We start from the raw sequence: 17,161 nt of genomic DNA, 5'->3' as shown, positions 1-17,161 counted from the left end.
AACACTTAAAAGATGGCTCAGAAGCAAAACTGACGGACAAACTCTGGGTAAATATATTCCTCCCCCGCTTCCTGCGGCAAAATTTTTCAGTCATATAGGGGACACAAACCCATTTCTTTCTTACCAACTTTTGTTTACACATAAACCAAATTACGTTAATACAGAATATGTATTGTATGTTTCAATAACTTATTTTTTCAGTATGAAATAGCATCTTCAAAAAGATGACAAACAGCAGTCATCTTGAAATGATCCTCTGAAAATAAATACTACCTGTAGGAAAAGCAGGAATAAGATACAGGACTATTGAGCTTAGAATTTGCGCATTTTTTTTTTTTAAGTGACCTTTTGTGTAATCAAAATGTAAACTACAAGATTGTGGACTGAAAAATATTTTTGCAATATTAAAAAAAATAAAATTATAACAGTGTATAACATACAAATAAATGCAACTGTAAACATGAAACTTGCCTAGACGAAGGAAACTGGGTGTTCATAAAGATTCCATTCCATTTCCAAAAAACAGTTTTCTCTAGCATACCTATGTTCACAGCATGTTCTGAAATGCCAAGTCAGGTTTAGCAAAAGTATATAAAGAAACATCATTTGGACACACAAAGCATGAAGATTAAGATAAATTTTTCTTTTTAACCAATGTTGTATCAATCACATTTATAATTTCTTCTTATAGCATGTGATCAAATAAAACAGAAAACCAGAATGTATACATTGCTTATTTTTTAAGTAATGTTATGTACATTTTATTGCCAGTATATGCACAATGGTAAGCATAGAACTATAAATACACAATGTAATTAAACAGTAGAAAACAACGAAGATGTTACACGTACAAAGGAAAGAAAGAAGAGATACTATTTTCTTGATGTAGCTGCTAAAAAGGGCTAGCAACGTGTTATGACAGTCTTGGTTTTAAGTCTTTACATATATTTCTACAACTTTTCCTTCAAATAAATCTCTGCAATGGCATTGCTTCTTTAACAACCATGTTAGCTCTTTCTATTGCATTCACTTCAAACTAAAGTGAAAACAACCTTTCATGTAACTACAAGCATCTGACTAAATTTTTATTCAGTTTTGCTTTTCAGGGTTTCTAGCAAGTAAAGTGTGTAAGTAGTTTCTTATGATATTTGGCTGCAATGTTGAAGAAGAGTTTTGAATACACATTAAGTGATAATTTGGAAGAGAGAAAAAAAAAAAAAGATTTTCTGTAGATAGTTCTTCCACCGGGTGCTATACGCAGCAGCTCAGTCAAAAATTAGTCACCCTGAAGAGGTAGAGAGAATTTTAGCCTAGCATAGATCATCATCCTTGGCACCGCTATTTTCTCTCTTATCAGGATACACTTGCTACAACTAGACAACATCACAGTCAAAGGGGAGGGAAAAAAAAAAAAAAAGTCAGGAAAAAAAGTGTCACCATTCCTGTTTCATCCCAGTTCTCAGTTAAATTAGCTTGCTACTTATATCCAAGACATAAAAAAAGAAAAAGAAAAAAAAAAAGAAAAAGACAACATTTAGGGACACATTTACTTGATCTTTGTTCTCTTTCCATTATCAAGTTCATAAATACAAAGAACCATTATTCACAATAAACTAACTCTTTTTCAAAAATGGAAAAACAAACCCTGGAAACATTTCCACACCTTAATCCAGATGGGTCTTGAGGATGCTATTCAAGAAAACCATGCAAATAATTTGGTGCAGCTTTCCCAACTCATCCAAAATATATATATTTTTTTTAAATTAAAAGGTGGCAAGATCAATAGCATTTGTGACTATTCCCCCTCCCCCCCATTTAAATTCAATGCAGAAAATCTTGGTGCTTTTAGGAAGGTAACGAATAAATAGTTTTCTGCACTGCTGTCAAAATCCCATGTGAGTTACAATACAAGACTACTTGTTCCAGCAATTAGGTTGAGAGGAAACATTCTAGTGATAAAGATAAATACATACTGAGCATGCTTGGGCAGAGCACTCCATTCTGAAGCATCCTGCTTGAAGAACGAAAGGTGACAAGGATGGTTCACGTCCATCAAGTGACCATTAACTCTGCTGCCAGAAAGCAGACTGCCACACTATCACCAGGTCGGCAATGCTACCCTGAAAGGGCTGTCTTCCACATTAAGAGGTACTGGTTGTACCAGTCCTCTGCTGCGCACACTAAATTCTTATTTATGCAACAAACATACAACCAATGAACAATATCACTTTTACAGAACTGGATCAATCCAGCTTTTTTTATAGGCATATTTCTCAATCTCCAGAATAACCCAAACAAGCTGTAAGAAAGATGAGGAACCACCAACACAGTGAACGAGTCTCACTGCAGTTCAGACTAGTTCAGCCTTGTTTCACATCACTTCTTGTTTCACATCACTTCTGGTTTCTAGCGAAGGACATGATACTCAAACAAAACAGCAACAAAAAAGTAATGTTATCTGCAGCTGAGTAAAAGCAACAGAATTTATATTTTAACTTCTGAAGCTTAAAGCATACCTTTTTAATTAGCATTAAAAAAATCTTTTTTTTAATACAGTAACACTGGCAAAAGTTAATGGGAAGACACAGAGGATTTTGAACAGGATAACTGATGGATTAGATTATTTTTAGATTTTATTTCTGCTTTGATCAACTGATGTTAATACTGTTTTTCCTTGGATTTGGAATAATTCTATTGCAACAGTCACATGCAGGCTGAGGACAGCCGTTGGTTAAAGAAAAAAAAGAAACAAAACCAAAAAACAACAGAAGAAAGGGAAAAAAAAACCCCAAGGAAAAAAGTTCCAGAAGTTGTATGTTAAGAATTTTCCTTTCACTGAAGAGGGCCTTGCCCTTGCTTTAGGAAACCTGGTTAACTCTTGTCAGCTTCATTAGCTTTGTCCAGACATATCTGCTGTTGTATCCCCTGGTCCCGAGCCTGTTTGTGCACGTTTGATGTAAAGGTTCAATAATTTCATCTGCAAATTTAAGCCAGAAATTCACTTTCAGTATTTGCAAACTACAGACCACAGGAAAAAGTACAACAAAGGAGACATTAAACTATTTTCTTTTTCCCAAAAGCAAAATTGTATTTTACACAGTTGATTCAAAGGTAACATACTTGCCAATGAAAGTATCAAGCACAGCAAAATTTGTCACAAGAAACTGCTCAAGTTTCTTTAAGAATGTAAAGAAGAGAATTATCTAAGCTAGCTAGATAAAAATAGATGGAATATTCTCCTCAAGTTACAATGCTGTTCTAAATAAGGTCAGGTTGGTGTTTTCTTTCCTTTTGAGTTAATGTTGAGGTTTTAAACCTCTAGTTAAGAGTTGTTGGTGTAGTACTTACCAATTCGAACCTGCATGAAAAATGAGACAAGAAATACTGATAGGAAAAGCTATGTGGAGTATAGCCATAATCACTAACTACTACTGGGGATACAACCAGTGACTAAATCCATCGAACAGCAGTAAGAAATGTAATTTAGTATTTTTCTTAATGGTACAGTTCATACACTTGCATAAAGATCTATGGAATATCAGTTTTGAACATTTTATGATGAAGTTATATTAATCCTCATCGGGTTTCAGCAGTAGCCCAACATTCTAATTCAAGTATATACTTTTATGAAACTTCCTGGCAATTCCAACCAGAATGCAAATGCATACATGCAATTACGAAACAAGATCTCTTTAAATGGTATCTTTTACTTACTTTGCTGCCAGTGAGTTGACTGAGATGTGGTTTTAGTTCATCACCAATTACTGCATGAATGGCTACAAGGCAGAAAACACATGCCTTACGAACACTGCTCTCTGAATTATCATAACCCTAGAAAGCAATAAAATTAACATTAATACCTTATCAGTTAATGATTAAAAGCCTCAGAAAGCTATTTACTTATTTACTATAATAAATACATTGAAGTCTACAGTAAATTAATGCTAGTGTAGCCCAATGAAGCATTCCAACAAAAAAACAAACACGCAAATACACAGCATGCACTTAAAAAGCAGGCTGCTTATTAATCACCATTGATAATCATTTTCCAGACTGAAACTAAAACTCACACAATCCTGTTCATAAGTTACACTGAAAACAGAGCTGCTGTCGTGCAATAGGGCTGTACGTAAGAGAAATTGTTGTATATTATACAGATATTTACTTAAAGCAGAAGACCACTCAATTTAAATCTTCCTTACTCTGAAAGAAGCATTCTCTTAACACGTAAAGAATCTTTTGTTAATTCTGATCTCATTCCTTACTGATTTTATTTGTTTTGCCACTCTGCTAGTACCCCATTCCTGCCTGTTTCACTCACACCCGATTCTCAGAGGGCCCCTGCTATGCCTCTGCCTTCCTGCAGATGTACAAATGAATCACACTCATTAGAAACAGAAATCTGCAGAATCCAGCTGTGAAACTGAAGCCTTTATCCATCATGTGCAAAGTAATATATCTTGGCTCTTGATAAGGTGTACATACATTTTTGAAGACAAAGGAAGAGATATCATGATATCTTTCCTGTTTTACTTAACTTTCTCCAATCAAATGCTTTTTTCCTCTTGCCTCTCTTAAACCCCAAGCGATAAAACCCTATAATTATATACAACAGGTACAAAATGACTACAGCTTGGAAAAAGATACAAACAACAAAAAACTATAACTAGAAGTACGTACCAAGCTTAACTATAACCAGTACTTTATATCCTGCTGAGATTTCCTTTGAGTCCTAACTGGTTTTAATTTAGCTACCTGCCACTCAAGAGTTTGTCCCCACTGTCTGAGTTATTCTGGGTCAAAGAAGCCATCAGCTATCAGAGAAATAAAATCCTTCATGAGAGCCAAGTGATATTATTTTTAAAATGCTTTTGCAATTCTTACATATACAGTGTCTTTTTTTCTTTTTTTTTTTTATTTGTTCCTTCCCCCACCCCTTTTCTTTCTTCTCTCCTTACCTGTATTAGACCTGGCACAATCTCTGGTAAAAGCTGAGTAAGGGTTTCTTTAGATACTCTTTCTATGACTTTTGTCTGCATTTTGATTGCAGCCAGATTAATGGGGTAATCTGCAGTTTGGATAATTGGACAGAGAACTTTGATGCACTGATCTGGGCTAATGGAAGTCGCCAGCATGGAGGCAGCTTCTTCAGCAGATCTCACCACCTATTAAAAAGAGTAAGTAAAAGACATGGAAGAATGATTTACAGGAGGCTGTTACTATGGTCTGTTACCTGGCAGTAACGGTCTTGAACATAAAAATTTCCTACCAAGAAAGAGCTCTAAAATATTGTAGAAATATGTGAATGAAAAGCCCTTTGAAAATCTGTTTACAAGATTCCAATCGCTGTACATACCGTCCCAAAACAAAGACTCTTCCCAAAATTTTGTGGCTAATTATGACCTCAGCAACAGGCATATCAGTTTTTCAAACCTGCTTGTTGAATTAGATCTGGAGTTTCTCTGTTCTGCAAAACCCTCCAACTACATATTGAAGTATCACCACCTTTGTGAATCTGTAATTTCTTGTGTTGTTTGTTAGTGCTTGTTAGGTTAGTGATAACTGACAAAATACACTTTCACATTCATCTCAAAAACATTTTAAACACATGCCTAGATTGCTACTTCTAGAAGTCAGCCTAGCAGTTTTTCACTAGCCTCTAAGTTCGAAAGGCACTATGTCAAGACAGTACTTTAAGCCTGAAGAATATGCAGAAGCAGCAGAACAAGAGTAATTATGTAGGAAGTCAATAGCTACAGAGGCTTAGGACACAACAGAGAAAATCCACATGTGACCATAGCAGCACAGCTGTGGTGTCTGCCATCTAATAAGACAAACCGCTGTACAAAATCAGTGGCTTGTACTTCAACGGTGTACAAAAACCTCCATAACTGCTTCTCTCCATCCTTGTCCCCTTTACACTCACTCACATACACGAAACCAAGGGAAAGAAATAACACTGTAACAGAGAAGGAAACACAGGGACAAGACACTGTAATAAATACAGTATATGAAACACATAAAGAGGGTGCAGGGAAAAGAGAAGTAAGTATCAGATAAGTGACAAAAGTTCCTCCCATGAGGAACTGCAGTCAAACTTCAAAACCTGGAACTCCACAGTAAGTTCCATATAGAGTAAGTGCCCTTGCTGGGGAGGGCAGGGAGAAGGATGTACTCATTTAATAATAAACCTGGGCTCCTTCCATAGCATCAATGACGCTGATGTGAACTATTTAACATTGGGGTGGTTACTGTTGTGTTTCTTATATATACATGCATTATCCTTTATTGCGTACGTACGTACTACAAATACTTCTGAGTAAGATTATAGTTACCCTTCTACTTCTGAATGCCCTCACTGTTCTCAGCAACAGCCACCTCCTCCCTTGGAGATGTTCCTGTGTGTTTTCCCCTAACAACATTCAAAGCCATGCTCTCGGATGGTGCAGAGGTAGCTAAAAATAGAAAGGGTTGACAATTCCCTGCCATGCTCAGTCCCATCTGTCAACCATGAACCCTAACGAAATCCAAAAGCTTGTTGAGGAGCTCCAGGACACCTATATTTGGCTTAAGATAGGATACAAGGAAAAAACTCCATTCACCTATTCCTTGAAGAGCTATAGTAACATATCATATGTTACTGTGTCCTCCTGGATGGCACATAAGGCAATTGTTGTTAGGGCTGATTAAACATTTCAGAGCTCACAGAACTGCAGTTGTTTTGGTTTTGGTGGTGGGTTTTTTGTTTTTTTCATACCAGTGTTAACTAATAACAGCTACATGCTTGACTATTAAATAGATTACTTCCTCAGTAAGATCTGACTAGTTTCTCCAACATTTTTTGGACATGTAACAATTTGTCATAATCTCAAACAAATGGAATAACTGATTACTAACCTCCTTATGAGGATCCTTATGTGCTTCTAACGTCTTCATGATTGTGAGCTCTGCATAATTCTTAAACCTTGCTGGCTGGTTTCTTAGAATTTCTCTTAGAACTTTCAGTGCCAAAGCTCTAATTGCATGCTGAAGATATAATATTAAAATAAATGAGTTACATATCTTTAAACAGACATATGTTTTAACATTTGTTCAGCAGCTGGAAGTCTTTGATAAAAGAAAAATATCATATTATGCACTACACATATATACAATATAAACCTAGTGTTAACAAATAAAGCTAGAAAAAAAAATCTCCAGTTTCTCACTCCTCTTGATTTCTTTTTGCAGATAACTCAATTAAGTTAGCAACATGTTTATGATATACCACCTGAATTATCTGTGCTACCCAGAAGTTGCAAATAATTTTACTCTTCACAAGTGCTGACAAAATCTTCAGCATCACATCATGCACACACTTCTTTGAAAAATTTTTTACTATTTTTTAAGTTCATAAATATTAGTGTCTTTTTGATCCTCAGTGATTTCAAAACCATGACCCTTGTAGAGCAGAATTAACAGAACTCAGTCTCTTCACAGTGAGCATTATGGTATTTTAGAAATGTATTTTTAAATGCTTTACCAGACATGATCATATTTTGATATTATAGATTCTACCAGGGGCTATTAACAGATAAACTTTGGATTCCAGTGAAAAACATTTCAATTAATCTAATGTGTGGGAATCAACAAATAACACTTGAGAACGCAAGTATTACTGTTGATTCCTTTTCACTGTTAGGACACTCAGACTTCATGAAATTTCTACATTTCCAGAGCTTTTTTGTTTTTCAAGACTAACTGGAATTTGTGCCTTTCCTACAACCCATACAAATTTCAAAGATACTCCAAGTAAACCATGTGCTTTATTAACATTCTTAACTAATCTGATGTTACCTCTTTATCTCCAAGTGTTTCAAGCAGCAAAAGTAGTATTGTTTTGAAGTGCTCATCCCAAACACCAAAAGACTCTTCCTGAGTTAACTTCATGAGCTCATACAGGGCAGCCTTTCTTTCCTCAACTCTCTCGTTATGGTTTGATAACTCTTTCAGTAACTCTGCAACCAGATCAGAATGGTCCATGGGAGGCTCTGTCAAAAAGGAATACAGACACACAGTTCTCAGATCATTGCAAGTAAGTATTAGTGCCTGTTGTACAGCTGGAAGGTATTTTCTAGGATAGCTAGCTGGCTTTCTAACATGCTTGGTTTTCCCCAACTTTGTCTGCGAAAATTGCAATCTGGCTACTACTTTTTCAGGGCAGCCAACACTGCTGAACAAGCTTACGACCACCAAAAAAACGCTAGAACGATACTGCAAAAAAAACCCATAAGCTAGTTTATTGCAAGAGTTTTTATGCTTGCAAACCCCAAAGCAGTAAGAACTCTGTATTCTTTTAAATCTGATGTATACACAAAATGCCACCTTTCCCATACAACTCTTCCATCCAAGATGATAAATTTGATTTTCCTCCATTAGTATTACAGAACCGCTTAGACTTTTGTAAGCCATGGTTCCACAGCAATAGCTAGGCTTTTAACACAAACGGGAAAAAAACCCGCACAAGAATGCTGCTTGGTACAAAATAGCTGAAATAGAAGCAAATCAAGGCTGTTAGTCCCACAGAGACTCCCAACAGCAGTCATTATGAGATGGCTCTGGATTTTAGTTTTGATTAGAGAGGATTTCATGATGATGGAAAAATGCATTAGTAACATGACCCATGTTTGTAAAAACTGGGCTGCAAATGGAGAAATCTGAAAACAGTCAAGAAACTTAGAAGTGGTCTTAATGAAAACTAAATTATCAAGTTGTTTCCTTGATTCCATCATCAAGGCCCATTTAGCCTTTTAAGAAATAAAAGCACATGGCTTCCATCTTTGCACTGAGATTTTTGGATAAATTAACAGAAAGACAGATATATTTTTTTCTTCTGGAAAAAGTAGAAAATATTGGCATAAAATGCAATTGTTCCTGCATTGCATCTTTCCTAAAATTATTCTGTTTATTAACATACAAAATACATTCTCCATAATGAATTTATTAGGTCATATACTGAGAAACCATAGCCCTTGAACATCTTAACATTACTGTATTCAATACCGTAACTTATAAACAGTGTACAAAACACCTGTACACAGAAACAAGTAAAAGCTGAATACCACATATCAAGTACTTAAAATCACACATCACTTACCTGAAAAATCACACTATTTTTGAACCCAACATTCTTATTTGCATTGTTTTGCATGAATAATCAGGAGCACAAGCACCTGAAAGCAGCAACTTTCTTCTGCAAGCACTTCTATTGCTTCTATATTAATGCTTTTCAGACTGTCTAAATGGATCATTAATGTTTGACTAAAGGACAGACTAAAATTGCATTAGGCAAGTTATTAATCAATACAGATGAGCAGAATGAACAGTCACTTTTACAGAAGCAAGATCATGACCAAACTGTGAGGATTACAGCTATAGTACATCCTGTTTTGGGGAATGCACATTGACACCTAAGTAGTAAAACTACCCATGCATCTGTTTTAATGAAGTTAGTTTCACTATGGAAGTATCAGAATGAAAGAAGCGGCAACTTGAACATATGGAAGGAAGGGGTAAAGAGAGGAGAAGGTAGCAGCCATGTCCGTGCAGGAATAAGGGGAAGAAAGAAGCTCCATTAGTGGAGGATATAGCTGGAATTCCTGAAAAACATGAAGATAACCAAAAGGGATGTGCCTTCACAGCCTGTATTTTCCACTCCTCTGTATGACTTAGCACCCACTGTTTCATTTCCAAACATTCTCCAGATAATGAATAAGTACGAAAGAAGTCATATTCAATGTGTACTCTCAAAATGTCTTTTTCAGAAAGATAACAAACCACAAATGAGGACAAGCAAATGCAACTCCTTCATTTGAATTAATTAAGAATATGCATTAGAGAGATAAAATACTTGATGAAGAACAGCTCTTCTCAAACCAATCGAATAACATACTTTTAACAGGATAAACAGTGTAGGGGTTAAAAGGGAATGTGTAGGTACATCACGAATTTAGTAAAGATTTCCCTGCTGTCACCCACAGCATCTTAATACAGAAGCTATGCAAACACGGCGGCCAAAAAACTCAACCAAGTGGTGCAGACCTTGATGAATCACTTACAGGGTGACTGGATCCTAAATGGCTTTCTAATTAATCTAGGAGGGTATGAGTGATGTCCCTGCTCAGGACTGTGTAGAGCCTGATTTCTGTTTGATGCTTTTGTTAACGCTATCAAATGAATATGGAGACCACGTAAAATCTGCAGATGACATCAATTTAAGAGCACTGGCAAGCATTCTGGAGAACAGGATAAAAACTGAAAGTTATGATAAATCAGAGGAATGAAAGAAAAAAAGATTGTAAGACATAAAAGCAAAAATCTTAAGCCCCATATACAAAGCAGCTGGTAAACAGGAAGATGTCTGGAAAACAAACCATGGAAATAAGCAAGCTTCCCTGGAGAGGAACACTGTTTTTCAACCAGAGACTGTGCTGCTTTTAAGGAGTCTGGAAATGACTCAGAAAGCCAGGTCTCCCTATGCTTCGGATAAAGACCACCTCTCTTGGGGGGGGCGGGGGGGAAGAGTGCTAGTGGTTGGAAAATTTAGGCTGTTACTCTGAAAATCTGTTCACTGTAAAAAAACAGGCCACGTGGGGTGCAATGTGCCATCTCCTCCTCTGTGAATTTTCAACTGTTACACAAACCATCTGCAGAACACATGCTCATGCCTCAGTGCTGTTGACAGGACTGTAACAGCAGCTAAGGTTTCCCCATCCAGCCCTGTATTTCTGCATCCTTCTCCCAGTAACATGAGAGGATAGCTGGGAGTCCAGTAAAAATAAGGCTTTGTCATGAAGAGGTAGCAATTCTGTGGAGTTTCTGAAAATTAAAATCTTACATCCAACGAGTGCTTCAGGTTTATGGGTATAGCATGCAACTCCTAATTGAGGAACTGTGGGAACAAATTATTTTGCCAACTGTAGCTTTTTTCATGCAGACTTTTTTGAAGTTATCTTAAATGAAATTATAGAAGTAACACACAAATGACAGAATGCACATGGTATAACTAAATACTAATGGTCAACACAGGAATGAATGCAAGTACTTTGTTAAGATCCATTAAAGAGCAGAACTAAATAATGCATTACCAGCCACGAAAACCTAATACTGGATGGGGATGCTTCACTTCAGCCAGTCATGAGGTTTTTTACAAACCCAGAACATGCTGGCAACAGCACAGACTGCATTTGATTTACTGCAATATCCAGAAATCTGCTGTCGGAAGGTATGAAGTAACTCACACCATGTAATAGAGAATCTTCATCATAAACTGGCTCTGTATGGGGATGCAAAGGTATTTAGTCACTCACATTTACATGACATGATTTGTAAAAACTTGCTCTCCCCTCAGTCTTTTCCAGATGACAGTAATTGCCCATATGCCATTTCACTAAACACTGACTTGGATTTGGTTTTAATGTAAAGTTAAAAGCCAATTTGTAGAATATAGCTGAATAGAACACCATGTCAGGAAATAGCTTTGTTCTTCAACAGTTTCTATAACATATCTTTGCTGGATGACAGAAACAAAACAGTCAGAGGAGGGAAAATTCCTATGTCCCTCACTAAGAAATTAGTTTACTTAAAACCTGATTTAAATCTATAACTGAATATGAATTACCAACAACAATGAATACCAGATTATGAAAACTACCCAATATTCAAAATAATGATAGCAGTGATACTGTGGAACCTTCCCAAGATTTAGATACAAGAAATTACCCGAAGATCTACTGAGAAATATTTAAGAGAAGCTCTAAAAGCCTACAAAACAACATCCCAAGTTCCCAGATTTACATGGGCTAAATGAACCACATTCCTAGTAAAAGCTGGTGTTATTTTTTTAAAAAAAGACTGTTTAGTCAATAGAAAAGGCCAATGTCATGTTTCAAATACAAATATATTACTAACAAAATTTTTAATCTTTCACCTAATTCCCAAACTGATCTGATCCAGTTTTACTTTATTGCTGTAAATCTCTCCACCCCTTTACATTTCAATCATAAAGCAATCTGGTAAGTAAATTTACATTGACAGTACCGCTACAGCATATGCTACCAGAAGTACACAATGTAGTTCAGTATTTGTCTCATTTCTACCCTTAATCTCTACAAATACCAGGTAATCCAACAGTGTCACTCAAAAGGCTTACTAACAAAAATACACTAATTTGAAATACAGTATTCATAAAAACCTCTCAAAGAAGTGGCACTGGTGATACATATATTGCTAATAATAAATTTGGAAATGGAACTAAAAGATGGAAAAATCTCACCATTTTTCTTCTAGCACAGACCACAATCTGAAGCTTACCATCAGGAAATTGCTCTGCATCATCATCAAACATGGCTTCTTTCAAAGCAGATTTATTAAATGGACTGATACCATCAGAATAATTGTATGGGTTATAATCTCGTGAACGTGGTGAAGAGTGGGGAGGCATTGTGTTGAGTAATGATGTTTTGTTATCAAGAGCTGTTCGGCCTGTATCACTCACACCACTTCCTGCTCGTAGGTCTACTATTCCAGAAGCACTGCAAATCTGCAGAACAAGTATCATACAAGAATATGAAATACACACTTACACATTTCAATTAACTACATTAGTAATTCATTTATGTAGCAAAAACTTACAAATTCCAACAATTTCAAACTAGCCTTCAAATAAGAAGTCTTAAAACAGTTCCCTAAACTTTGCTTTCCTTCAAAAAACAAAAGTAGTAAGGTGTACATAGTCCAAAAAATATTCATGAACTAGAAACAGCTGTCAGTATTTTATCTCAGGATTCTGATGCTAAGTAATGAAAAAGATGTTTAAGAATGTACATATTTGGCAAGTTCAACAGATCTGAAAGCTGGAGTTTCATAGAAACAGAAGTTTAAAAGACTACATGTAGCACTGAAAAACCCAGAACATGGGTTGTATGGAATAAAATAAAATCTTTAGAAAAACATGTATTAAGGTGCAGACTTCTTAAAAACTGAACTCCAACTGTTTTGCAAGGTAATGAAATTTTTAAATTGCTAACATTTTAAACAAACAGCTAGTGCTATTTAGAATTAGCATTTACATTTCCTAAATGTGGTTCAAGAATAGGAACATATTTTTGTAAAGCTCTGCAGTAATTTAGGAGAAACGTCCCATTTCAGGAGTCCTAACAGACAAACCTACTGAAAAAGATGCTTTATCATCTGTAACAAATCAGTCACTGGCTTGGTTTGCTGATACCAAGATGCACCGAGTTTAAATACTCACTGAATCACCATCATCTTTTTTTGAATCTCGTTTTAAAGGCTCATTCATATCCTCCTGGGTACGAAAACTGAAATTCTGAATGGCTTCAGTGACTCCACGAAGAGAGCTGTATATATCTTCCGAATTCATATTTTCAGTGTCATAGTCAAATGCACTGTGGGCCACAGAGGACACAGGAATTCAGATGGATTTATTTTGTAACCCCTTATTTTTAAATAACATTAGCATGGAACTACCAAGACTTAATAAAACTATTATTTTTCTTGAAATACATGAAGGAGGAAAGCTGGCTCTCCATGTAACAAAACTGTATTACGGTACATCTTCTAAGTGTTCTGCACTGACAGAGAAAGCAATGGCAGTAGCTAGGTAAGAGAAGGGCTACATTATGTAGCAACAGTTGCCTGAAGAAACAAACTTCTGTTCTGTTTTATGAACGTGAAACAACTAGGATTTTTACACCATCCTTTCATTCTGAAAGAAGTTCCAAAGTAAGGAGGACTGATAAAAGTCAACGGTTTTCAGAGTAAGTCGATTGCTAAAAGCAAAGTCCATTTTGCTGGCAACATTGGTACCACAGAATTAAAGATCAGAACATTTATGAACTACTACTTTTTTTGTCTCCCCAATATTGTCTGGTTTGATGACTTAGTGTGCTGGTTTTGGCTGGGGCAGAGTTAATTTTCTTCACAGTAGCTAGTATGAGGCTATGTTTTGGATTTGTGCTAGAAACAGTGTTGATAACACAGGGATGTTTTTGTTATTGCTGAGAAGTGCTTACACAGCACCAAGGCTGGTTCTGCTCCTCGCATCGCCCCACCAGCCAGTGGGCTGGAGGTGCACAAGAAGCTGGGAGGGGGCACAGCCAGGACAGCTGGCCCCAACTGACCAAAGGGGTATTCCATACCATATGAGGTCATGCTCAGCATAGAAAGCTGAGAAAGAATGAAGGGGCAGATGCTGGGAGCGTTTTCCCAAGTAACTGTTACACATGATGGAGCCCTGTTTTCCTGGAGATGGCTGAACACCTGCCTGCTGATGGAAGCAGTGAATGAATTCCTTGTTCGGCTTTGCTTGTGTGTTGCAGCTTTTGCTTTACCTATTAAAACTGTCTTTATCTCAACCCATGAGTTTTCTCACTTTTACTTGTCTGATTCTCTCCCCTATCCCGCTGTGGGGGGGAGCGAGCGAGTGGCTGCATGGTGCTTAGTTACTGGATGGGGTCAAACCACCAACACCCAGCTGATCTATTCTAACATATGCTAAAGATTAACACTTCCATTCCTTCTCTTGCTAATCCATTTGCCCTCTAAGGTGCACAGCCCTTCCCCACCTGGGGCCAGCCCTGGTACTTGTCAGACCCTTCAGGGAGGCTGAGCGGTTCACTGTATTGTCATTCTGTAGAAGGAGGGAGATTGCTTTTCAGGATCTGCCACCTTGTGCAAAATTCACTCTGTGCTTTTACTGTTGGGATTACAATTTGGGGTAACATGTAATGAAGCCTTAGGATGCATAAATGTAGCAACACCAGCAGACATTACCTTGGTGACAAAGTATTCTGTGATGTATTGGTTGGGGAAGTGAGAGGACTTGACCAACTTGCTGGGGAGCGTGGAGTCGGTCTTGCTAAAGGACTTCCCATTGATCCCTGGAGGAAAAAAGGTGAGAAGATACTGCAGTAGGACTTCAGCTTCCCTTCTAACTTATTATTGTATTTATTTTCTAGTGCCCAGAAACATTTTAAGAGCTTCTATTTAATTTCTTGGACTGGCTAATCAATTACTAGTAACTTCAATCAAGTATACCTTTGAAATTAGTACAGTAAAAGATAAACTACTCTTTAAAAAAGCACATTCAAACTTATGAAGTCACCTGGAAGCAATATAGACTTAGAAAGTATCATTGTCTGGAGGAAAAAGAAAAGGCATTCCATAAGGTGTGATACCTGCTACTAAGACAGACTTCTACATAAGATTTGGGTTGTCTCCGTTCCTCTACCAACCTTCTGGCTCTCACAAATAAGTCTACTGAAATGGACTTATGTTTGAAACACCAGAACTTCAAAAAGAATAATAAGAGAGGTGTAAATACCTGACCACTGTTGCCTGTATTCCGGAGATGATTATGGAGAAGCTTTGTGGCTCCATCCTGAAATGTTTTTGGTAAAGCACCCAACAGCATTGTAAACTCTGGAGTGTTGAGTTCAAAAAGGGAAATCAGCACTGACTGTGCAGCCTAGAACAAGAAAATACAGATTTAAGACATTGGACTTTCTAAAGTAATTTTATCACCAAGAGATGCTATAATGAGTGGTAATCATAAAACATGACTTAAGTCTTGATCAGGCTTGAATAAAGATCTTAATAAATGTGAACAAAATCAATTCGTATTTGCTGGAAAGCTGGAAGTTCAGACGGTGATAAATCCAGGCACACAACAACAAGCTTACACTTTACACAATCCTTTTAACAAGCAGTCTTTCAGAATTGTGCTCCTCAACCTCTGCAAACCCACATCCCTACTTACTACAAAAAGTACTGAAGGAATTTGCAAAAGAGCTTTTAAAGGGTTTGGCAAGTTGAACAAATTTAAAGACAGGAATGGAACACATCAGGCAGAAACAAGCCTGATCCTGAGTTCTGCAAATGGTAATTACAGATGATGGATAATCAAAAACCCTAGCTCAAAAAAAGAGTATTTATTGCTTTAGAAATTGAACAAAAAAACAAACCAACCCCAAAAAGATAACCTCATTTGGAATGATACAGTCTTGATTCTGACTTGTGATCAGAGCACTTCATATTCTTTATAATTTATCCTACAGCCAAACTAGTTAGTTAACATTCCTCCATCCCACTCTGCTTCCTTCGTGTTTTTAAAGATAGGCAAAGGTCATTAGAAATAATTTAGCTGACTACATATTCTAAAGATGAAAACTGTTAAGTATTGGAGTTTGCAGTTTACTGGATGTCACCTCCCACACCCTCAATTTTAATAGCTCATCTTTAACATCATCCTCATCCCACAGCGTGCTTTACTAATATATATATTTTTCCTTTTTCATGAAGAAAAAAAAAAAAAAAAAAAAAATCAGAGCTCTTTACTGGCAAAGCAACACAGTAAGTTACACAATGGTTGGGTTCCCTCTAGTAAAGGAATGTTGACTGCATGACTTAGTAATGTTTGTACAGTTTGATGAATATTCACTGGACAGTCTAACAAACCTGTCAACATAACAACTAAACACACACATGCAATGACGGGCTGCAGATTCAACTCTCCAGAGTTGTTTAATAGTACAAAACTCTGTTTCTACGATTAACCAACTGTGTCTAGTTTATATAGCTCACCATCAAGGTCTGCCATGCACTGGAGAGAACCAGTGCCCCATGCTAGACAGAATGACAGGCAGCTTGCTTAAGCAGCAGTATACTTCAAGCAAGTAGTTTAGAATTCTTTTAGACATTTATTTCCCTCCTTTTGCTTCCAGAGCAATGAACTGTAGCATTTTTTAATTAAAAGTGGAAAGCCAAGGTATGAGCACACATACCAGCACACATCTCAGTGTTAAGTTTAATGAAAAAAATACTAGCATGTTAGATTGCCACAAATTATCTCTGCACACTCGTGACCGGCTGTTTTCTTTAACTTTTATTCCTTTCTCCCCCAACAGCTTTTCCTTCAAGTGAACACCCTGAATGCCCTCTGCAATCTCCCTTTAATGTTTCTCTTTTCCTTGTTACTTCTTATGGTCACTCTTTTCAACAGAAATTTGCACAAAGCAAACCCAAAACAAATCCAGCAACTGAGCAAAGGCTTGGGAATTACCACTTCCCTTTTTCTGTCCTGTTACCCAAGTCTCCACTC

General features: G+C 36.8%; 1 protein-coding gene across 28 annotated transcripts in view; it reads right to left on the bottom strand.

Annotated features, from left to right (window-relative positions):
* Positions 1-622: 622 nt before the first annotated feature.
* The window catches only part of CLASP2 (cytoplasmic linker associated protein 2), a 146,751-nt gene continuing 130,212 nt past the window's right edge, over positions 623-17,161 (bottom strand). For all 28 annotated transcript variants that reach the window (XM_055710468.1, XM_055710471.1, XM_055710469.1 and 25 more), the window contains 9 exons: positions 15,386-15,529; positions 14,836-14,942; positions 13,295-13,448; positions 12,352-12,580; positions 7,837-8,030; positions 6,898-7,026; positions 4,959-5,165; positions 3,715-3,831; positions 623-2,977 (listed from right to left, as the gene is read on the bottom strand). In XM_055710468.1, coding sequence (XP_055566443.1) covers positions 2,891-2,977; positions 3,715-3,831; positions 4,959-5,165; positions 6,898-7,026; positions 7,837-8,030; positions 12,352-12,580; positions 13,295-13,448; positions 14,836-14,942; positions 15,386-15,529 — 1,368 coding nt within the window. In that variant the 3' untranslated portion in view covers positions 623-2,890. The remainder of the gene's footprint in view (positions 2,978-3,714; positions 3,832-4,958; positions 5,166-6,897; positions 7,027-7,836; positions 8,031-12,351; positions 12,581-13,294; positions 13,449-14,835; positions 14,943-15,385; positions 15,530-17,161) is intronic.

The sequence above is a fragment of the Falco cherrug genome, chromosome 4, assembly GCF_023634085.1.
Source record: "Falco cherrug isolate bFalChe1 chromosome 4, bFalChe1.pri, whole genome shotgun sequence".
NCBI classification, from domain to species: domain Eukaryota; kingdom Metazoa; phylum Chordata; class Aves; order Falconiformes; family Falconidae; genus Falco; species Falco cherrug.
The sequence above is the reverse complement of the archived record's forward strand: the minus strand, read 5'-3'. Positions and strand labels throughout refer to the sequence as shown.